This window comes from Cottoperca gobio, chromosome 7, assembly GCF_900634415.1.
Source record: "Cottoperca gobio chromosome 7, fCotGob3.1, whole genome shotgun sequence".
NCBI lineage: Eukaryota > Metazoa > Chordata > Actinopteri > Perciformes > Bovichtidae > Cottoperca > Cottoperca gobio.
Window position 1 is genome coordinate 7225523 of NC_041361.1, and position 25651 is coordinate 7251173.

The 25651-nt window shown below is 42.3% G+C and overlaps 1 protein-coding gene across 2 annotated transcripts in view; it reads right to left on the reverse strand.

Annotated features, from left to right (window-relative positions):
* nkain4 (sodium/potassium transporting ATPase interacting 4) overlaps window positions 1-25651 on the reverse strand; it is a 43177-nt gene that overhangs the window by 12816 nt on the left and 4710 nt on the right. For both annotated transcript variants that reach the window (XM_029436199.1, XM_029436198.1), the window contains exons 2-4: window positions 14194-14331; window positions 12949-13029; window positions 6908-7108 (exon numbers count right to left, since the gene is read on the reverse strand). In XM_029436199.1, coding sequence (XP_029292059.1) covers window positions 6908-7108; window positions 12949-13029; window positions 14194-14331 — 420 coding nt within the window. The remainder of the gene's footprint in view (window positions 1-6907; window positions 7109-12948; window positions 13030-14193; window positions 14332-25651) is intronic.

Genomic DNA, 25651 nt, shown 5'->3' on the forward strand with positions numbered 1-25651 from the left:
ATTGCTGGTCTCACCCCATCCATTACAGTAGCGGGGAAATGGAGGTAAATTAGCATATGTATAAAGCCAGTGTCAAATACAAGATGATGTTAACAGCATGGGGCACACCCGGTTTTCAACGTCATTGTGTCAGTGTGGGTTTTTCCTGTAAAAGTGTGAGTCAGGCGTGTGCTTGTATGAGTTAATATCCATGCATGCAGTGCACATCTGTTTAATTTTCATAAAGGGCTCTGATCGCTGTTGTGGTCTGGGATTGATGCAAAGCCAATATGTTACAGCAGAGGAGACTTGAGACTGAGAGAAATGCAGAGTGTTTGTGTAGCATATATCCAGATGGGTGACAAATTAAAAGAAATCCCAACATTAAGTGTATCAGTAAGCCGTGAGCTGCCAGAACAGCTTCAATGCGCCTTGTCATATTTTCTAAAGCCCCTCTCACAAAAGCACTGCAAGCCTGAAATTATCTAGACATTACTCGGAGGAGGTGGACATCAAATGGTCTTTAACCTGCCAACTCCCTAGTACAAAGTGTGGAAAAACATTGCTCCCTCATTCATTTCAATGAGACCACAGATGCTAAGAGGTCCGGGGGAAGAAAAGCCCAAAAAGAGACCTTAGCCTTACTGCACACACATAAATAGCAGTTATGATTAGACTAATCCAACACAGCGGATACTTCATGAAATGTCATACCTTTAATCAGTTAATGCCAAAACTTGGGAGTGAGCCCGCCACTTCTCAGTAATGGGAAATCACCACCATTTCTCACTCCTCGACCGATAATCGCTGACCGCAAGAAAGCCGGGAAAAAAAAATAAAAAATAAAATATCTGCTCATGTCTGTGGTCCCACAAAGGGCTGATCTTAAACCACTTTGGCTTCTAGTTTTCTTTTCAATGGCTTCGGTACATTTAGTGTGACGTACATGGAGCTAACAAGATCAGAAGTGAACACTTGGTGGCTTTTTGCTGGAGGCATTGCTGTCCTTAGCCAATATAGGTCAGTGTCCTCAATAACAAGTGACAATTCCACTTATATATCCTTGCATATTAAATAATCACACTCATTAATCCTCCCCCCGCACGCTCCCACACACACACAGTCCCTGGCTTTCTTCTTCGACTCCCCACTGTCACTTCTGGAGTTCAGGGATCATTTTGGAGATTGATGTCAAATTAATTAAGCTCATAAAGCCCCCGCATGTCCTCTGAGGCTCTATGTCAGTCTGCCTGTGAGGACGTGCCAAACTCAAGTCAACTCATTTAGCTGCCAATCATTGTTTTCCCCCCTTTCACTCTGCACTTTTTTCTTTAAGTTAGTCAATTTTTAAACACAGTTCTCCACATCACTGTCATCACAACCTGCAAATCTCCTCTCTTAATCTTTCCATGTGTCCTTTTCCATCAATTATTTGTCTCTCTCTGTCGTCCACTGTCTCTGAGTCTTGCTCACTGCGGAGGTCTAAATCCTACATCCTATATGCCTTCTCTATTTAAACTTGTATTTAAATAGTTGTGCAATAAGTTGATTAAGATTAAGAAGATTGTCAGAAAACGTATTTATATTTTGGATAATGGATTGATTATCGTGATTTATCGAGCAACAAGACAACAGTCATGCTAGCAGCTCTGCGAGTCTGTACATCTGCATGCATCATGCTAACATGCTCCAAATGACAATGCTAACATGCTAACAATGCTAACATGTTCAGCAGGTATAATGTTTACCATCTTTGTTTAGCTTGTTGGACAAATTTATATTTTGACCTGATGATGGCGCTATATGATAAAGGAATCACAAGAGTGACAAATCATGCAAATCAAATCATTCCCTGGCGACATCTTTTGGCAATACATCCAATAATCAACTAAGACATTTCATTTGAAACCACAAATATCACCCTCATGGTCCTCACTAGCGGAAACGTCAAACAATCACAACTGTCTACAATTTGTGCCAATTTATCAGGTAGATGTTGTGATATTTCACAAGATAATTGAACATTTGGACACGGGGAATCCTCTGGGGAGCTTGAATGTCTGTACTCATTTTCATAGCAATCCATTTTACCACTAAATATATTTCCATCTGTAAGTACTGGAACGATCCAGCCAACATGGCTAAAAACACTTGAACACTCAAACATTTTATATTGTTGTCGGTTTTATATCATATTAATTGAATCTCTTTCAGTTTTGGCAATTTGAATATGCCACCCTGGGCTCATTCTGAAGGGCTTTTCAGTATTTTAAAAAGGCGACAAATCGAAGATTTAAAAAATAAATAAACAGATAAATCAATAAGGACAATAATTATTGGTTCCAGCTCTATATACATTTGTTTTCGGAGTTCATATGAATTTAGAGATGCCTCCTGTCCACGGTCAACTCGCCTGTGCACATGTGTGTGCAGTGATGGATATCTGAGTCGATGTACAAGCTAATTAACACACTATTGATTGTGGCTCGGTGTCAAGTGCACCATAATGAACGGAATTTGTGTGTAAAATATATCACATGGGTGAGAGGAGCAGCAGAAAGAGAGACGGAGAGAGGGGTTGTGCAGATGTCTTGTAGGTTAATTACAAAAGACTTTCGGGCTGACAATTAAGCGCATGCATCTCAGTGGAATATTAGATGTGTGTTTATGAGAACATTATGAGACAGGGACACACACTCGGACACACACAAGGACACACGGACACCTTACTGGACCACAAGGAGTTGTTAAGTGTCTGTGGTGCTGATTTGCATCTTCCACATCAAATAACTGCAAATAGCAGCATCCTGATGTCAAAAAACGACACACACACACACACACACACACACACACACACACACACACACACACACACACACACACACACACACACACACACACACACACACACACAGCTGTATGAAGTAAGAAAACCGCTTGTGTGTCACATGCAGCCCCATACAGACGTTTTGGATGAGGGAGGACTAAGTGATGGGGAGAAAAGTTAGTCTCTCTGGTACATTTATTGCCTGTCCAGAAAACAAGACGAAATAGGCAGGTAAATAAAACAACGAGTTCACGCTCAACAAGCAGAAAGAAAAGCAAACAGGCCGCTAGAGAAGGCTTACTTCTTTAATGTTGCTTGTTTTTCACTTTCAAGTTCTCTTTTTTCCCCTGTTCTACTTCTCGCCTACTCTCAGAAGTTTAAAGAGACCAAATATTAGAGTAAAATTAATCTGAAGAAAATCCATTTCCCCGCAAAACAGATTAACAATTAAAGCTCTTGGCGGAGACAGCCTTTGAAGTATAATGGCGGGCAGTTATGTTTTTACGATGTTCTGCGAGTAGCCCGACACAATATTCAGTGGCCTTGCTGGAGACTAATTCTCTCCTCTGGTCTTTGGGTCTTTCTCTTCTCCTCCCTGTCTTTGGCAGCAGCCAGCAGACCTAATAACGTCTCACTACTACTGCATCATCAGTCTTTTAATCCTGGAATCTATATAATCCTTTGAAGCAGATGCTGTAAAAACTTACAGAGCCGTTACAATGCAATGTCAGCACTGACATATTGCAGAGGTGCTTACTGCTATTATTATACTAGACAATGCATGGTCATTTCCTGACTCTTGAAAAATGACTGCACTTCAAATAGAACAACATCAAAGATCCCTCCAGTTGGCTCCCTGTGCAGCATGCGCACACTCAAAAAACTTCCACACCGTGCTGGTGGGTGTTCAACACTGAGAGGTTCAAAAACATAACATGGACTAATGGACTTATCAAAGAGAGCACCCTGACCTTTTAGATGAGTGAGGGGGCCATGCTGTTTTCATACTGCTGAACTGAGTGAACCTGAACAACCACAAAACACACACCCGACCCTGTAGGCAAAGACAGCCCCAAGCGGTAATCACAGGGGTCTGCCCACGCCAAGCCTGCTGAGGAGACCTTTATAATCAACCAGGGGCCCTTATTCGTCCCCCACAAGCAGCACTTTAACACAGACAGTAGACTGTCATGAGGGAGCCATCAGAGATCCAGAAAAAGAAATGAGAGAAGGAGCAAAAGTGACAGTGAGTGAGAAATGCAGGGAGAGAGAGAATTGCATTGTCATTTGTGTCATTTAAGCGTGTGGGAGTTTGATTGACATGAAGGTCAAACAGAGTGAGATCTGGACAGGAAAAGAAGAGGGGAAGAAAAATACATGAAAAAAGAGGAAATGAGCAATGGAGCGAGAGTATGACGCAGGACTGGCGTTACTGCCACTTCCACACCATCCTCCCAATTCAGGTTCCTAGGGAATAGAGAGGCAACAGACACAAAATATTGCCTGTGGCAGCAATAACCTACGCTAAATGATGTGATATATGTGTGTGTCTGTGTGCGTGTGTGTGTGTATTTTATGAGAAGCTCAGCAGCTCTGACAACCCCCATTGACACTCACTACTCCCTTTAGTGTGTAAGAGTTATGTCTACAGATGTAAACCGAATGTCACATCTTGCACAATCTTTCTTTTTCTTTTCTCATACCATTCTTCCCAACTACCCTCCATCTCACTGGGGATGTTTACTCAGACTCAACTGTTTTATTTAACAGCGAAGGCGGTGCACAGGAGAAAAAGAGGACAGGATGATGGGAGGATAGAGAGAGGTGTGTGAGGATTTTCTGCCGACTATACCGACTGGGAAATCAGTCATTATTATCGCAGTAAAAGAAAACCAAAGCCATGCAATAACAACAATATGTAGGATGGAAAGGTGAGTTGGGTTTCAGTGAATGCAACAAAGAATATAAGGGCAGAGATGGAGCGAAAATATTCCCCTCAGTGATGAGTCAATGAATAATACATTATCCCAGTTTGAAAATGTTGCCTCCACTTCCAGCTCATCCTTTAAACCTCTAAGTAACTTTTTGACTCTACTGAATGTAGCCTGTAGCGGCAACAACAACAACACATGGCTGACTTTACCAAAGCTTCACTTCTGAATGGCTTCCTTGTAGCTCATGATGAATCAGAGCAGATATATGACAGTGATGGCTCCATTACTGGCCAATGGATCCACATTTTTCATCCTAATGAAACATGCTCCTTGGAGCCGAAACTAAATATTTAATGGCCTCCCACGGCGACCTTGAAACCCCTCTAACAAAGACAAAGGGACACCCCGCTTTCTTCCTATTCTTTTCATTTACTCCTTCAACTCTCTCTTTCCGTTTGGCCCTCTGGTTTAACTTGATGCGCCAGATGGTTCGTTACACAGAACCATCTGAGAAACAGTCATTGGAAGCTCTAAGGAAAAGGGCAGGCACTTTCAGGAAATACTTGGCAGGTGATTTGATGAACCATCTGTCAATCAAATTCTTGCCGAAGCCAGTCTGGAGAAGAGCGAACACATCTATTCCATTGAGGAAAGCCTTCAGTGCCGTTCTCTGCTCTTTTTCTCACTGAAGAAATACTCTCAGTTCTGATATAACTGATGCTACGCTAAAATCTTTAGGAGCCATTGTTGTTCTGAACGAAACAGTAGAGTATCTCCCTAAACCACTGCCCGTAGCTGCTACTCTCTCCTCACAAGACACCGATTGTTTCCAAACACCTAGTGGTTCAGACCAAACGCATTACTTGACAAGGTTGACAAGATGGATTTTTGCTTGAAATCGTGAGAATCCATCTACCGTGCAAGGTAACCTCTGTTCTACCAGAGAGGACAAAGGACAAACCAAAACAAGAGTGGACATCTCCAAGGACTCTATTTTCATAAGCAGTGCTCTACTTTAGGCTCCGAGAAGAAGTGAGGGTACAAGGAAAATGATGCCATTTGCGACTCTGGGATTTCAGTACCAATTTCCCATCTCCTCACGGGAGCTGTACCCACATAGATGGTGTTGCACGGTTGCTTGAACAATACTATGTAAAAATGCAGGCAAAAAAAGGGTCCTCCAGTAAAAGTGCATATGAGGTAAGGAATAAACAAATTCACTGCCTATAGTGCAGGGGCTAATGAGGTTCAGTGAGAGAGTTGGGGCTATAAAGTGAGGTCAGCCATTTTATTGCCATTCTCCATGGGGGTGATGGGATGAATGGTACAATCCAGCACTTCTCAACACTGGGTCCCTCTGCTAGTTTCTTTTCTAATGTACCATGTAGTTAAATGCATTCACTGTGCTCTCCTAGGTGTGAATTAAGATTCAAGATTAGATGGTAAGAATGAAAACCAGCATGACTCTGAAACCCACTGAAGGCTGATGAAGCTGCTGTGTTAGCTCTCTCTTTCTCTAGATCTCCTGCTGCCACCATTAAATCCCCTCCACATGTATTAAAGTGAAAATGAGTGTGCAAAATAGGTGTGGATGTGTTTATGTACATGCCAATGGAATCAAAGTGTGTGTAGGTGAATGCTACTGCGAGTAAATGTTTGTAATGGGCATGTCTGAACCCAAGTACCTGCTGTGCTGGCAACTAAGAAGGTCCTGGCCCCCGTTCAATGTGAGGTTTAGTCAGTCATACATGAGTGTGTGCAAATGTGTATGCTGGCAAGATGTGGGATTCTGGTGTATTCATTCAGTGCTGTATAAAGAGGACAATAACAGTCTTTCTAGGGTTTGAGTAACCCGTTAGCAGCTGGCCGGTCTGAGCCTCAGCCAGACAAAACAACAGATCAATTTTTCATTCAGTGACCGGGACAGAGGAAGGGAAGCTGCAACAGACAAAATAACAGACCGCTGTGGAAGTATATCGAGGAAAGAGCTTGAAGCGAAAAACATCACCTTTCTTTTCTATCATGTTCACCTTTCACGTACATGAATCTCACGGCGAGTGAGACCGCTGCTGGTGTTTAGTGTGTATGACGATGACTTCCTGCGACATGACATGTCCCTGCATGTGTACATGTCAGTGCTAGAGTCACATTACCAACTTATACTCACAGCAATGAGAATCTGGGCGCCGCTATGCACAACCTCGATGTACTGGTAGTCCATGAGGCAGCCCATGACAGTGATGTAGGAGTGGCTCTCCATGGTGCGGACCCCTGGAGCCTGAGGAATCTCTCTCCTCACACAGCCCGGCCCGTGTTCGCTCCACCAAGAGTGATGTGCGGAGATGTTAAATGTCAGCAGGTCACTGTCCTGAAAGGAGAAAAAAAAAAACAATAACATATTTGAATGGAGACTATTCATAACTTATGATGTACGTTCATTCATTCTTTATGCGAAAAACAAGGCTGGATCACAGGGGATGTTGTACAAGAGGCAGGGGGCTTATCTCAGGACACTGATGTTGGAAGTTTTTCATAGCTATCTCTTTTGCTCAAAAGGGGTTGGTTCATCCAATTACAAGCAAGATTAAGAGTCTACAGCGATGCATTGCTAGCAGCTCTGCTAAATGCTAATGTCAGCATGCTAACATAGACAACACTAACATGCTAAGCAGGTATAATGTTGGCTGTCAAAGTCCAGCCAACAGTCTAACTAAAACATTTCACTAAACAAAAAGGCACAATATGTCAACCTCAGGGAGGCGCTAGAGGAAAAGTCATGAGATCAAAGTCATTAGGAATCATCCTCTTGGGACCATGAATGTCTAAAATTGCATGGCAATCTATACAATAGTTGTTGAGATATTTCAGTCTGGATCAAAAGTGGTGGACCCACCCATTCAAGGATTCAAAGGCTTTATTGTCATATGCACAAAAGCTAGTTGTTGGCAATGAAAATCTTAAGTCCCAGTCCCAGGCCATATCGCTACTCCGAGAGCCATGTCGCTAGCATGGCTAAAAACACATTCTCTTACTTACCAGAAGGCTATATCTGGCCATGTAGAGTTTTGATTTAGATTTTTAGTTTCCCAGTTTTCGAGATAACCGTCTTTAAGACACCCCATGTAAATGAGGTGAATGGAATTTAGTTTGCTGTGCTTACAGCTTAAGAAGAATTACATTTATTCAAAACAGCAATGTGTCTTTCCAGAAACAATGCCTCTGTTTCTTCGGATAATCCACAGACGTCACAGTCAACAGTTTTCTTTGGAACCACTTCCCAATGAATAAATAATCCCTCTGAAAACTGTTGACAGTGTGTTTTGTGGTTCATCCAGAGTAACAGGGACATTGCTTCAGGAAAGAAATGTTGCCGTTGAGTATTTTTTTAAATATAGTTATTTTTTTCTCCCAGTGCTGTGAGCACTACAAGTAAAACTCAATTCACGTCCACTGTATGGAGGCAGAACTCTCAGAACCAGGGCAAATGAAACTAAAAATATCTGTATGGCTAGATACTACTAGAGGTAGTGACAATATCGTGTAATAGATTTCCTTTTAATAGTTCTTAGTGAAGATTGACAGCACATACGACTTGCCTGAAGCCCATGAGACACAGGTTACGAGTACATGCACCTTAGTCAGACTGAGCAAACAGAGGAAAGTTTCATAACTTTTTCAACTGTACCACATCAGTACAACAACTATTAAATTCAGCAAATATGCTTGTAGCTCTGGTACACCCTGGTTTAATTTGCACACAGCCATATGAGCCCACGCATACAGACGTACAGACGCTGACACCAATCAATACCCCAATAGAGCAATCTAACCCCCGCATCTGCCCCTCAGTGACAAGACATGCATTATTAACAGAGCCAAGCGCTGTCAGGAAACATCTCTGATTCCTATCAACCCCTACTTACAATTACATGTACACATCGACAACACATACGTGTCAACAACAGATCTGTGCAGTCAGTGGGAAAGAAATGCAACAGGAGTCAGGAACAATAATAAAATGATGCTAAAGTATAGTATCCCTCTTCTTCTTCATGTTGATTATTCATCATCGCCATGCGCCTCCATTTTCATTTCATCATTCTGTCGCTCACACAGTCACAAAAACAAGGGCGGCTGAAGGTCAATAGGTAGGATTGTGAAGACTAATGACTTGACAGATGCCATTGATTGAGCCTGCGAGCAAGGGAAACCATCTCTATCCAGGCTGTAGCCACACTCACAACTGCAGGACGTCAGAAGTCAATATTGAGGCTTTTGGCAACTTACTGTCAGAAGTGTTATTGTTATGCTCCCATGCAGCCCAAAGCACAAATCAATCCCTCCATATCAATGATTCAAGGTTAGTCCACTGATACCGCTCAAACTATTTTCTTTAACAAAAGTCGATACATATTTGGGGACAATTCTATTACTGGAATCACTAGAGCCTTGAGGCTTTCTATAAAGTTAAACATCAAATGATTAGAATCTTATTTCTCATGATTTATTTTTAAAATACAGAGAAGAGAGTTTGTTTGTGTTATCACATTGGGGAGAACCTGAGTGGCTAACTGGGTGTTGTAGACTCTTCTGGCTCTGTTGAGTGTCTCATAGTGACTTAGATTTCATAAAGGTGTGCATGCTATGCACGGTGGCTGCATATTGATAAAGAAACTGGAGAGGGTGATCTGCATGACTAAAATATGTGTGTGTGTGTGTGTGTGTGTGTGTGTGTGTGTGTGTGTGTGTGTGTGTGTGTGATGTGAGAAAGAGAGAGGGGAAAGCAGCTCACTTAAGCGGATAAATCTGAAAAATTTAATTTATATGCAAAAATGACATTTTGTCCATTTTATTTTCAAGGTTGTTTTTGAACATTTAATTGATTTTTCTTCTAAGTTAGCAAAAACAATTAGATATTTATGTTAATTTAGCTGAAATACCACATGTCAGCAGACACACTTTTCTGTATAAAATCACAGTTTTATCATGAATGATAAATGTTAACAAGGCAAAACAGATGATTTGGTTACACTGAGCCGTCCTTCAAATCCCCACTTTATGCTCACAAAGTTGTCGGAGAAAACTAAACATGAACACATGTCATTGACCTGTATTGTGTGATCAGCTATATTGGTAATCTATACGAGCAATCACAGCTATAGAAGCAGAGTAGGCGTATGTAATAAATCCACACGAGGGGATAGATTCACTCACTAGAGCAGCATTGGCGTTTGAAAGCATTTTATCAAGTCATATTGATTGTGAATCCTTTCATATCCCTAATCAGATCAATTTAGTTTTAGCTTTAAACAATTATGGCTGGCAAAAGTTATAACAAGACAGAGTCTACAGGCATCTGTAGATCCATCAAATAGTAGTTGAGATTATTTCAATTAACTGACAGACCGTTGACACAGCCACAGCCACAGCGCTAGCTTGGCTAAACACATAAAAATGTATTCCTGCCAGACAGGAGGACTGGACGAAATGGAGAAAATCAAATATCCCAATATTTTTTTTACTAATTACTTCAATACTGCAATGATATTGTATTATGGACCATTGGTGCTTTCATAAAATATTAACACTATGACATTTTTGATAAATAATCATTAGTAATGTGGAAATAATGACTAAGCGGTAAAGGCCAATAATAGAACCGCTAATGCAGCTGCGTCAGTTCAGAAATGTTTTACTATTTTACTGTAATACAGCCATTAAAACCAGAAAAACACAACACTTATGTCATATTACAATAATACTATATCAAATCTAAAACGATATCTAGTCTCACATCAGGATATCGATAAAACATTGATATTTTGCCCAACTCTACCAGACAGATAAACTTGCTATTTAGATAAGTGAGAAGAAAATGATTTCATAATAGATTTGTTCAAATTAGAGCTTCACTTTTTTTAGGAGTGTGAAAGCTCTTTCTAAGTCAGACAGCTTAGTGCTGACAAGTCCCAAGTCTCTGTGTCTGCGGTCACTGTGTGCAGAGAGTGAGAGAGAATGAATAAAAAGAGAAGCGGTGAATGACTGGGGACTGTTTAAAACAGAGGTTTGTGTAGAGTAGCAGGGGTCTGTCTGTCAGTCTGTCTTGCACTGTGGGGGAGGGGATGAGGGATCAATAGGAGGTGACAGAGCATGTGGCATATGACTCCGACAACCTGCCCCCTCACTTTGAGTGCCTCGTCACCCCCACACACACACACACACACACACACACACACACACACACACACGTATGCAAACAAACCCTCAACATCGGTCAAGGTCTAGATGAAACAGAATTAACTGACTTGGTTTTAGGATCAAATATGTTGGCGACCTCTCTGAAAGCTGCGTGCCAAATTTGGTTGTGCATGTGTGTGCGTGGTGTGTGTGTGTGTGTGTGTGTGCGATCCATTAGCCAGCTCTCCTCCTGGCCACCATATGCAGAGCTGGGAGCCTGGGCTGGCTCCATCTGTCGGGTTAATGCCCAGCCTCAGCCCCAAGCAGCTGGCCCCTACAAGCCTCATTATTCTATCATACAGGAGAACACACAACAAACACACACATGTAGTGGACACACAGACATATGCAGTGAGAGACAGACACACTTGATGGAGCCATGGTCTATCACACAATGACAAAGTCGGCAGAGCTTGGGTAGGTGCTCCTGAAATTCATTTTGTCTGTCTGCACTGATGTGAGATGAACGTTGCCTATATGAATTAATTATTCTCAATGGTCAGGCGAGCAATTGGAAAGATACCCATCAATAGCCAGAAGAGTAGAGGAGGAGGGTGGGCGGAGAGCAGTACGCTTGAAATGAAATGAAAAAGGCAAGAAACTTGCAAAATATGCAGAATAAATTATTAAAAGATCAAAAGGAGCAGTGAGCAGAGTGGAATAAACCGGAGAGGAGAAGATGTCGGGAGGAAGGGTGGACACAGTTACAGGTTGAGAGGTGACCACCCAAACACTTCTCTTTGTCTGGATACATATGCAACTTTCTGCACTCAGGAACCACAGGGGAGCCTTAAAGATTTAAAAGAGTGTGTGTGTGGCTTGGGAGAGAGGATTTATTTACAGATTATTTACCTATTAAGCTGTGAGCTTCCACTTGAAACTCAGCAGGGAGGTGACTGTCCCGCTGTCAGCAGGGGTGCAGCACACAAACATTAAAGAAACGCAGACATTCTTCAAGGCCAAATTACACATCTCTGTTGAGCAGTTGTGGCTGTCTGTGGCACAGATTCCTAAAGCGTATGGAGAGATTTATAGTTCCATGTAGGATTCATACTAGATGGCAGTGTCACGTACTCATTATATACCGCAAGTATTCACATTAACTTGGGCTGCATTTGTTATTCACACCCGGGCGTTCAGCCTTGATATAGGCAAAACGCACCTGGCAACAGTGCATCATATCTAATTATAGCTAAATATATGTTCAGTGGTGATAAAGTTCAAGAATGCTTTTATATACTTCACAACACAATTTCTTTTTGAAGCCGTTCTGCCTGGTGTAATAAAAAATAACAACATTGGCACGAGGTCAGAATTAATGCTGAATAATCTTCAGGAGAGAAAAAACATATTCAGACGTGAGGCAAAAAGACTTTTATTTTTCCATCACTGCCCTTACCTGTCAGTTTAACCTATGTTTAGCGGTTTTATCCATAAGAGTTATCATACCTGTCTGCAATTACAGTATATTAAGTATTGTTGTTATACGGACGGGCTAATTCATCTTGTTCAATCATTTAGGGTGGTGTTAAAACTGTCTCGTTATAGATGTATCTGCTGGCTGATTTATGTGTTGTGCTCTGTAGCGATGCCGCCATAACTGCGGAGGGTGGAGCCGAACTGGAAGTATTTTCACTGTCGGCAGTCACCATCTCCAAAAGATAAAAGGTAACCTTTGAGTGAATGTAGAAGTTATCCACTCCAGTCAGAACACCAGCCAGCCAATCAGGAAGAAGTATTTTCTGTGGCCATGGTAAGTGTACGTCACAGAGTCTACAAAGGCAGTGTAGGTGGCGCAACTCTTGAACAAAAGGAATATAAATCATGCTTCAGCCCCTTCATTAGCCTGCAACCGTGACCTCAGAAAGAAAAGAACATTCATCATAGTCCACACAAAGCCATTCGACTTGGCTCAGACACGCACAACGAAGGATTTGGATAAACAGCAGATTGAGATTTTGAAAGTCTCACCTTGGACAGGCCACCTACATCCAGGTAGAAACAGATGATGAAGACGTTCCAGGCCACCCACAGAGCGGCCCATACTGTATACTGGAGAGCAAAGACAAAGACAGATTAGCTCCACAGAAACTACATGAACTGAACAGAGAAGGACGTGAAAGATAATGAAGACAATGGCAGGTTGAATGAATGAGCCCCTAAACAAAGTCAGTAGACAGTGTGTCTCTCACACACACACACAATCACACACACATTTATTTTTTCTAAATGGTGCCAGTAAGTTCAGCAAGTTTCTTTGAGCCCTAAGGGCAACACATTTTTTGACTGCTCAGGCTGAATGAAGTTTACGACTTCAAATATATATAAAATGGTACAGTCAGACAGACAACTGTTGACAGACAGGGAGTGGTATTCACTGACACAGGGAGAGAGAGTCATCATGGTGAAGGTTGTGAAATCCTCTGACACACGATGAACCGTGTGTTTAAAATGTCAGAGGTGTCAGAGGAAGAGCGGAGGGCCAGAGAAGTGCCTTTGTAAAAACATACATGTTGAATCATGAAACCCCTTAGCTTGCTATCTCCCATTTTCCACTTGACATGAGACAATAGCTCTGCTTTCCCTGCTTCCTGTCCTCCCTTTATATCCTGCTTCCTCCGTTTCTTCATCTTTTCCTGTGAGGCTCTCAGTTGTCCTTCTACGTGTCCCCTGTCTCTCTTTATTTACTCTCTTTTCCTCGTACGTCTTTCTCACTCCCCCAATCTTTTCCTGTCATTAACATCACCATCTGTACTTCCACTAATGCTGCTCAAAATAATCTTTTAATTTCCACGATGAACGTTATGGTTTAAAATAAAAACCGAAGCTCCACAGTGGCACTTTCTAACAAAAGGAGGCAGGCACATGCTTTGCACCGTGTTTTAAAGAATGACCTTCTCTGTCCAGAAACTCAACGCCGAGTATAAATCTGATGAGCTCCTTAGTCCCCCCCCCCCCAACATACCCACCCCCTTTAATTAGCCCTAATTATCACAGAATTAGAGTGATTTAAGGGTGTCGCACAATGCACAAGAGAGTGCTGCACACTTTGCAATTAAAGAGGAAAGGCAACAACATGTCTAATCAGATTCACAGGCAGAGGACTAATGCAAAATGAAGTGACACTGCTTAACAAAAACCCCTGAGGAATAGGATTATGTGACAGACTGTACAGAATTTCACGTCAACTTCTACTCTTCAATCACGTGTACTCACCACCACAATGTAGCGCGGCCGATACTGGATGGTGCCAAAGAGGCCGAGGATGACCATGATGATGTGGAAGAAGTTGGCAAGGATTGGGGCCCATTGGTAACCCAGGAAGTCAAAGACCTGTCTTTCTAAAGCTAACACCTAAAGGGTGACAGAAAGGAAAAGACAATTGTTAAACAGGTTGGCATGTTCTGGAAGCAAACTGCTTCTCCTGCTGCGACAACTTCTGGGGTTGCCAAAGATACACAGTCCGTGAAAAATGGCAGCCTACAAAACACAAACTGGCAATTTGGTCATGTATTGCTCATAGTTTATTGAGTACAATATCTATTCACCTCATGGCAATCGGCCAACAATCCTACATCGAGCGAGCAGACATGAACAGCTTGAGTGTTCAGCCTCCGACTGTGGGAGCGCCAGAGGTGAAGACTGGAAGTTTTGTAAAATAAACAATGACAGATTTATCGATACAACCCCTGCTGAGCTAAAGAGGTGCTCACTATTTCCAACCTTCCTGCCAATGGCCTCCAGGAATGAGAACTTTATGGGAGGCGAGGGCCTTTCTTAATAATACCACTGCAGTAAGCTCAGGCGCTTAATGAAATATGTGCTTGCAAACAACATACAGTACATGCCTGTATACATTCGCATCCACATGCAGAAGCAAAGTTAAACCCTCAACAATGAAAAGACACATTCCACAGTTTTCCCAATACTGCCTGACCATTTCCACTCCTACATTAACAGATGCTTCAGGCAAATTCTTTTTACATTGATTATCAAGATGTGCTTTTTTTCCTCGATCTTTATCTTCATTCCCTCTACCTGAGCTTATGTGGGCAACATTTTGTGCAACAGCAAAAGCAACAACAAAACAAAGCAATTTGAAGCTTTAAGACTGTGAGTCCCTATTTGCATCAACTCAATTAGCATGCCATTTGGGGGAAAGTACAGAGGAGAGGGGGTTGAACCATTTAATTAGAATTCCATCGCCAATCCAATTCCATTCCATTCCCAGCCAGTGTGTCAGTGTGTGTGTGTGTGTGTGTGTGTGTGTGTGTGTGTGTCAGTGTGTGTGTGTGTGTGTGTGTCTCGAGCAACGATGTGTTTCGTTGTGTGTCGACATGTCATTTCCAGCCAAGCGCTTGAAGATGGATGAGGGAGGGAGGAATCTCGTCTCTGACGCAGTGATAGGAACACACCACTGAGCACATTGCACACACACACAACCGTTGCTGCTCTTCCTAATGTAATGGAAATGTTACCAGCAACCCGATGAGACATTGTGACAGGCAGGGAAGGGAGATGATCAAATACTGAGTGATAATTAAAAATGAACACTCCTTTGCACAGAGGGCGAGGGCAATAACTCCACAGACGGGGTGCGAAGCGACGGAGGTTGCGGTGAGTGAACTGCGACCTGCACCAAGCATTATCATACCAAATTCAAGGAAGAGCTCAGCAATCCGAAGATAAAGCCGTCACTCCAACGGAAAGGAGGAGAAGAAGAAGAAGAAAAGAACGAATAATGGGCCGGAAACAATATTGTGATGGATGGGGAGAATAATATGAAAAAAAAGATGGCACAAAGCCAGATCAATGGTGAGATGAGAGAAAATACAGATGAAATACAAATGACATGCTAACGTAGAACGACTGAGCTCCCCCCCCCCCCCCCTCTTAATATCCTACGTTTATCCCCTGGATAGATGTCTGAGGGAAATAAATAAAGTCAAAAGAGTCAGATCATGTCTAGAGATAGAGAGCTCAATAAATCTTCAGCAAATATGAAATACAGTTAAATTGGTTGGGGAGCTTATAGGACTGACCCTTTGGAATTTACAACATATGTGGAGTTAATAATCAACTTTGGCTTTTAGACGCATGCCTGGACAAACGGGGATAAGTCCTATAACTGACAAAAAAAGGCCAAAAAGTGTCATTAGGTTTAATCATAACTATCGGATGATCAAATAGCTTTGGAACCCCCCCCCAATCGTCCAAGTGTAGCTCTCTCCACATGACATCAGAAAGAAGATGGGGTGCATTTGATCTTCTCATGTTCGAGAGCTGAGCTCTCAGAATGTCTTCTGGTAACCCTGGTGGAAAAAAAGAGATCCAAAGTGTCTGCAAAATCTGGTAAACAACTTTACTCTATTTGGCTGGATAAATGCCAAATACAGTAAAGTTGTTTAGTCCTCTGGTCTTTTTGTGAGTATACATTTTCTTTCATTGCCATAATGAAAAGACTAAACGAATACAGACATTTGGTGGGGAAGCTAATTTACACCTCTTCTTCACCTAATTAGCTAAATAAAATGTTATTTGCCTATTTACGTTAACTGTAAAACATCTTTGTCACCTTCCCGCTTTTTGTCAAACACTAAACTCTGCTCACTATTATTCAAATATTCACTCAAACACTCACTTTGCCGTCAGCACACATACATTCCTACATGGACTGCTGCCCCAGTTCAGGGCAATAGTTATGCTAATGAGCATGAACCCTCATCCTTCCCACACACATACTTTAGATCCATTGATGTATTCATTAAACAAGGCCATGGACCCTTTCCCTGAAATATTTCCACCAATCATTGAATTAAAGTGTATAGGCATGAGGGACGTGTGTGTGTGTGTGAGAGAGAGAGAGAGAGAGAGATGCTGTAGTAAGCCTATCACGTTCACTGCTAACTCAATAATCCACCAAGATGACAACAATCAATCAAGAACAGAAAGGCACTACCCACCCAGACACACACACACGCACACACACACACACACACACACACACACACACACACACACCCATGTGGCACAATTAGCCCACAATTCATAGGAAGCAGGTTACTGGAGAGTGGGGTAGAATTTGATCAAAAGATACCAATGCTCTTCCAGGAATAGTGAGCCGGCTATATAACGGCCCGTAAAAGCCTCCCACTGACCTCCCGGAGCACAAATGACTCCCTCTAGGGTGACGGAATCTCTTAGTGTGTATTTTGGTTTTGGGTGTGTACATGTGGAGAAGCATGTTGCCCACACATACCACTCCTCCCACCATAAATACTAAGCAATTAGGGGGTGGGTACGACAGCAGGATGCAACAAGCCCCTCTCTCACCTCCACTACTGCTGCTTATCCTAGGTTTGCTCCATCCTCTTCTCTCTTCTCAGTGTTTTTAATCTCTTAATATCTAGCTCTCCAAAACCATCAATTATATTCTCCTTCAGCCATGTGATGCCAGATTACTAACAATGATCGTAGACTTCAATCCTGCTGCTTCTGTTGGAAGATGTTCGCTTGTGTATTTTCGCTCAGTTTTTAGCAAGTCCGCAGGAACAGCGTCTGGCTGCAAAGCCAATTTGACCAATAGTGGCCAAACCATGTAATTACAACTCCAAGTTCGTCATATGATGCCATTGGGCCTTAAAAGTCTTAAACAGAATTATTTTCCCAGGCATAATGAATGTTGTTGTTGTTACGTGAGCGAGACCCAGCGGTTGCGAGGCGGGTTAAAGCAAACGCTAGGGCGCTTGCTCTATGGGACCACAGATGTGGAAGATCAGAGTCATTTTATACCCGACAGTCGAAGCGTTTTAGCTTCATGTGCCACTGAGCAACTTTCATAGGAATAAACTAGGCCCTGCCTTCAACGCTGTATCCAGTTCTCTTTATACATCCATGGTTTCTAGAAGTGTGCATTAACAAGCAGACGTGCACTGAGCGATCACTCTCTCACACACACACACACACACACACACACACACACACACACACACACACACATCATTACATCATAATCCTTCCTTTCCTCAACACCTAAATTGAGAACATCAAAGTCCCAAAATATTTCCATCATCATCACCTTCAACATGCCATGAAGAAGAAGAAGACGAGTGGTAAGTGAGCCACACATAAAAGAGTGATGAGAGGATCAGAGTGAATCTGTCGGAGAGGGAAAACACGTTTGATCCACATCATTTGATGGCTAATTAAGAGTTGCATGTGTGCTCAAGATAAGTGGCTGAAATGCAAGAAAAACAGTTTGCTTTGCCGACACATCCAACTGGGATTTACAGTAGAGACCACATGAGACAGGGTGGCTCTGACAGATGTTAATGATTAATAACTCCGCTGTGTTGTCACAAGTTAGCGATGTGCATTAGTAGGACACACTTGTCGAGTTGTTAGGACGTGACGACACCGTCCCACAGCGAGAGGATGGAGGTGACTGGTGACCCCCTCATTTTCACAGCTCTCCACCTTAGCCTCGGGATACTATAAATCACATCAGTGTTTATCTCTTTCTGTGCATGTCCTCTGTGAAATGTCCTCTGATAACATGTTACTGAATGTGTCATCAGGATCTGTGGCTTTGAAGGAGCTCTGTGTGCAATGTGCATGTGTACGTGTGCCCATCATGACTTTAGGCTGTATGAGTCAGTCTGCTCTATGTTCAAGCATATAACTGACTCACACAGTCAGGCAGAAGGACGACATTGAGGAAGAGATGAGGGTTGAATTACAGAGAATTACTACCACCACTTTATCTCCCGCTTTGTTTTTATCTCAGTGGACTTGCTAATGGCTAGTTTTTACTTAAATGCATTAGCCAATGAGGCCAAGCCTGATAAAACTAAAAGATTCAGAGGTACAATTTGCATTCAATATCCAGATTATCGGTTCAGTTTCAAACGTGTTTCGCACTCCCAACTGGCAAATGTACTTTACTGCCTGCTGGGAGTCACTGCGAGTCACTGCGAGTGACTGCAAGGGCAAAACAAGAGTCTTCATATAGTTTTGACATAGAACTGTTATGATTTTTCCTCACGTATATGGAAATGACCTAGCAGTAACTCCACTTCCATGAGTGCTTGCGTAGGCCTGTAAATCAGTGTTTCCAAATTTAGCTGTTGAGATCCCCCCTAGGGAACGCAACAATAAGTGTGAGTGGTCCGCAGATGGGTATCAGGATGGGAAATCAGAAAAAGATCTTTGCTACACAAAATCTGTTTAATCTTTTTAGACTTTCCTCTTTGCATTTTTACTTGATACCTTTTCAGGGCTCTAAAAATAATTGAGATAAAACAAAAAGAAGAGGAACATTGGAGGAGAGAATCATCCTTAGATAAATACTGGAGGTCTTCACTCGGTTCTAAAAAAAAGGGACAAAGACCTGACCTGGGCTCCGATTCAGTGAGACAGGGTCAAACTTAAACTTAGTTTAATTAGTTTTACAGCTCTCGGGTCTGATCCAGAGTGGATCTGAATGGATCGGCTCCGACCACGTGGTCATAATCACTGCATGAGAAAATATTTTAGTAAATGAGTAGCCTATTTAATAGATGTATGCTATCAATCATACTCTTTGTTGGAATTTGATTTACATATATTAAATTGGTTAGAAAATGATTCTCTTTTGTACATCTATCGACCAGTTGGCTACAGAATGTGTTATTGTCGGAGCAGGAGGTAAAAATACTTTCAATTGAACAGCGAGTGCGTTTTTTTATTGGAGTCAAAGAAAGCCATTTGAGGGCCACACACACACACACACACACACACACACACACACACACACACACACACACACACACACACACACACACACACACACACACACACACACACACACACACACACACACACACACACAAACTGGTGTTACTCTAAGTAAATACTATTCTGAGACCCATCAAAATAACTTTTCTAAATGAGGAGAAAGACAGAGACAAACCATGAATCAGAGGCTGGCAGGCATTTTTTTAAAATTAAAAATGCCATGCTTTGACATGGCTTGTCTTTACTCTGCGACTCCCAGCAGGCAGTAAAGTACTTCTCAAAAACTTTCTCCAATCCAATTTTTCACCTCTCGCCTGGGTAAAGTCATTATGCTCTGGTGCCTGCCTGGTCCTTGTGTAACTAATGGTGCCAATCTCAGCGTGTGTGATGGGGTGCGTGCGTGTGTGTGTGTGTGTGTGTATGGCTTTCTGGGTACATGAAAGGTTGGATAGATAGATAGCCGTTGGTGGTGCTTGGTCTAGCAGCGCTGAGACAGGGATTAAGAGGTAGGGTGCCTTCATAAGCCACTTTCTTCTTCACTGTTTGAAATATGGTCTGCACAGTGAAACACACGGAAGCTAGTCCCTTTGTACTTCACTAAGTACCGCTTGTTTTAGGTAGTGGTGCTAAACAGACACTGAGTAAAGTGCTCATTGCAGCTCTGTTCTTTTCAAAGTGGCTATGAAATAAAGGGCTCTTTATTTAAGATGAAATATGTTAAACTTCTAGCACTCTTAGTGCTAATAACATTATAATCTCTCAGTGCTATTGGGAACACACAACGCACAAATCCGTCCCACTGAAAGAAACAAGTTGAAAGCCAGCGCTTTGAACCGAGTTTCCCTCTGGACATTGCCAATCTACTGTTGATACATTTAAGATTAAGCTATAAGCATCTTCCGGACTGGATCGTGGAGGCCCATTTTCAGTTCACTTCAATACAGTTGAGGGCAGCCGAGTTTAGTTCAATTGAGCTTCATCAGTTCAGTTGAATGAAGCTTTCCATTCTGTGTACAGTCCCCGATCAGACCCATTCAAAGTCGTTTCTCTTCCTGATCTTCTGTCGAATGACCTTGTTAGTGGTTAAAGTTGTTCCACTTTAAGAAACTCTTGACCTCTTTTCCGTCTCTCCATCTGCTACCCGGTTTCCTTACCCCACATCTAAGCTCTTTAGCTTTTCCCCGTTTACTTTCATAAAAACTTTCATCCACTCTTTTGAGTGTACTTGCATACGATTTCCCTCAGATAAGAGTAAAGCTACAATCCAGACAAATTAGCTTCTCAACTAGAAAGTGTGCATGTACGTATTTTTTAAACCTGCAAGAGAAAGAAAACAAGTGACTTTTACTTTATCGTATCGCTTAAAAAAAACCATAGGCCTATTTCACAGAAGACATTTTGACATGTCACGGAAGCAAAAGCACAGGTGTAAATAATAAACTTAAACGATGGTTGAATTCTATTTAGCTGCTTCAGTTTCAAGGTCTTTGTAAACGTGCATGTTGGTTCATTCACTGTCACAGCTTACTGGGACAGAGCCGTCGTTAATGTTATTAGTAACACCTGTGCTTTTCCTAATGAAAGTCAAAATGTCTGCTTTGAAAAAAGCCTCCCGAGTGCCGAAAATACAAACAAAAAAAGGTATACGGGCTTGTGACAGCCCAGCAGCCGTACACAATCATATTTTTCATTTAAAAATAAATGGTTATTTTGGCGCAAAGAAAATCAACGATCTGACTTGATAGTGAAGCAAAGTTCACTGAGATGTGACACGAAATTGCACACTGTGACGGCAAACATGCTTCTTCACATGGCTGGTATCTCTTGTAAAACGCTTATCTCGCTACTTTGCCGTCAGCCAACATTTCTTTTAAGTTTATCTGCAAAGGTGGCAGCAATGTTCGGATTATTAGAGGCTGCATCAATTTAAACAGGAATGCAGCAGCACTGGCTGTTGTGATTTCAGCCTCAACCCAAAGGATTAATGTCACTTTTGAAGTTTTGTGTGGCTCCAAATTCCTTGTTTGTTGTGTGGGTGTCTTATGGAAAATGAGAGATGATACAACAAACTACACACACACACACACACACACACACACACACACACACACACACACACACACACACACACACACACACACACACACACACACACACACACACACACACACACACACACTTTCTCAGAGGAGATGACTGAAGAAAAGCAGGACAGGAATACAGCCATGGATAAAACCCTGGACAATGGATGGGATGGTGACGAAATGAGAGCAGCTTAAACCAGCCAATCCTCTCTCCCCTTCTACATCCTCATGTCCCAGATCTAACAAAAACTGTTTAGGTTTCGCCCCAATTAACAAGTAGGCAATTTATCTGCGACAGAGGAAATTTTCATCAAGAATACGCAGTCAAGAACACCAAACAGCTGTCAGCAGTCTGTACCCTCCAGCTCTACTTTCCATAATTGAGTCAGTAATGTTGCTCTTTTCATCATAATACCATCACTCTTAATCTTTCATCCACCAGTAGAGGAAGCAGTGTGCATCCCTGCTGTCCGACCGTTTGATCACACAACACAATTAGAGCAAAAACATCCGTGAAGTTATCATCCGCTTGTAAAACAAGGACTGACTTGCCAAGAAACAGTGGGGGGATTTGAGTGAGATGAATATGCTTTGCAGCCATTCAACTGAATGTGATCTGTCAAGATAGTCATCCCAGCTGTGTTGCTCCCAAACCAATTTATTTGATGCCACATTATAACAAATGACACCGCTGGAACCATTGGAATGGAAAGAGAGAAATGGGCTTGTAAATAGTTCTAGTTTTATCTCCATTATAGCTTAATATTGCAGTGTCATTGATGTGGAACACACACACACACACACACACACACACACACACACACACACACACACACACACACACACACACACACACACACACACACACACACACACACACACACACACACACACACACACACACACACACACACACACACACACACACACACACACACACACACACACACACACACACACACACACACACACACACACACACACACACACACACACACACACACACGCCTCTGCGTTGATGGGTACATGCACACACGCTCACATTTGCCTACCCAAGGTTTTCACTATAACCACATAATTAATGGTCTGTTAAATTGAAGACATTAAAATGGCGAACAGTTGTAAAAAGGGCCACCAGGGACAAAGAGGGGATGGTTTTTCCAAGAACACACATATTATTATAAACCAACATGCACGCAGCAAGGGCAGTGACTCCAAACTCCGGGCAAGGTCGAGCAACAACAGGAAAGTCACCACCTCTTCTCAATTAGCATTAAACCTGGCCGCTTTAATCTGTGTTGAACAAGCAAAGTCACACAAAAGTATATCTTTTTTTAAAGCACATTTTAGATAAAGTTAGTCCCACGTAAACCCCTCATCTGTATCTGACTGGTTGCTATGTTGCATTTTGGGTGGGTCGTTTTCTGTGGTGAGGTTAAAGGCTATGTATGTAAGTAGAGCTATCTTTAGAGTGACAGTTGTCCTAAGAGCAGGATGTGAATTGAGCTCCATGGTGTATTCAACCCAACTACCCCCCCCCGAGGACCTCAACCAGCACTCGTCTCTCTCCTCAGCACGCTATCTTAGATTTGCATCATACATTCTCGTGTCTCCGTTTGACAGGTTGGGTTTTTATCTCCTGCGGGCTCTTCAGCATCTTATTGTATACATAAAGGTTTCCGTGGTAACAGTGCACCAGAAAAGAGGGAGGGAGAAGGAGAGAAAACTAAATAGGGGGAAAAGGGAAAGCTAAACATAGAGATCTCAGGTCTCCAGGGTCATGCTCATAATTGGCCCAGAGTGAGCGGTCGAGCCACCACCCATCCCCCACTTTTCTCTCTCTCTATTCTCTCCACCTTTCTATCTGCATCTCCCCTAAACCTCAAGTGGCCCTGGACCCACTGATAAATCAGCTGGTGATCAATAATTCAAACATATTCCCAGCAGGGAGAAAAAAGGGGGGAAGAAGATGTCTGAGGGAGTAAAAGAGAAAGGGAAGATAAGACAAAGCCCTGTTGTGTTTTAACAGAGGATACACGTTAGGGGCGGAGCATGAACATTCATTACACATTCAAGCAGTGCATCTCATCCCTGAGCAGGTTGCATTAGGCTCCTAGGTGAAATGATGCCATAGTGGGGGAGCTCCGAAAGTCTGAGCTGTGAGTTTATTATGCAGTCACCTTGCCTTAGTGACCTACAACACACATAAACACATTCTCTTAAAGACTGTGTAGGCTGTTGTATAATCAACTTGTGTTGATGGGGCTGCTACTTGTGGCAGGACCTGTCAGGGTCCGCTCTTCTGTGGATGAGGGCTGTTCAGGCTTAGCAATCAACACAGTCTAGGTCAAGGCCACAATCAGCCCTGAACACCAGGGGTCCATTTGACAGCAGAAGCACTCCCTCACACACCCACACAATTAAGTGGACCTGCATGAACTCCAAAAAGAATAAGTGCCCAGAGATAAACGTAAGACAGGGTGATGACCTTCATTTCTGAAATCACACAAGCTATTTGAGCTGTAGCCCATGATCACATACTGCTACAGCTTTCTGCCCTCCATCTCACACAACGTGGCTGGAAAGAAAACAAATATCCCCACAACATGAACCGAACCCTCCTTTAGAAAAAGGACTGGACAATTAAAATGTGTACTTTCTGTGAAGATTAGTTAATTGTATATATTGACCTAAAGATCTCAAAGATCACATTCCCTCTTAGACGTGTTTGACTGGCTTTCCCCATTGTCTGAACAGCTGTTATTAATCAATGGTCATGTATTCTTAATTGTCTGAATAGCAACTTGTTATTAATTAATCTAACAAGGTCCTAATGACAAGTAACAGGATTTCAACCAATTGCCATGTCCTTCCAAATCGTAAGCTGCTGAACCCTTTCAGCCAGCAGACTTCAGCAGGCTTGCCGAAATGATTGCACGAACTGCCGAGACGGTGCCTTGGGGACCTGGAGTAATATATGTGGCTTCGATTCTGGGACATAAGTGTGCTCGTAACAATTCAAAATACACCAGCATGAGGATTTATTTAGTTGCCTCTACTGTAGGGCTGTCCTCTGCTTAAGAAATTCTTAGTCGAATAACATAATCATACGTTTAGTTGATCTAAATGATCAGGTCTGTAAAACTGAGTTCCTCCACAAAGAATCATGGAGAAAAAAAAAGCACTTTAAATGTGTTTAACAGAGATGTGATCATAGGTTCCTTAGAAATAAAAATAATTTAAACAATGACGTAAGAAATCTTAGTTGGCTAAGACCTAAACGATCAATTAGTTGACTAAGAGGGGGCAGCCCCGCTCTACTGCAGTACATGTGTTCATTGGTGTTGCTAGCTTGGCTTCTCAGTTTTCAGAGAATTAAGCTATGTGGCCTGTGTTTTAATTAATTAAAACAAATTACATGTTAGTTTAAATTTGTTAAAACTTGACTTTTTGAAGGCCCTAATAAGAACCTTTGTCATTACCAACATTAGCAATCACTGTTGCTTTGATTGCTCTTGCATTTTTTGATTACAAACCCCACCCCCAGTCCACATCTGTCTAATACAGTCATCAGTGTCATATGTCGTGATAACTGTCTGCAAAACCCTTAAGCACATACTGCGGCAGCTCCATTTAAATTTACCTTCCAAAAAAGGAAATTAACTAAAAAAGCCAACAAATAAATTGCTGCTGGCATCTGTTGTTATTTGGTGAATGCACCTAGTTTATGACGAGCCCATCTCTGTACAGCAAGCTGTGTCTAACACACACATCACATTTTGTACGTGTGGGGATAATTCAGATAGGGATGCTAT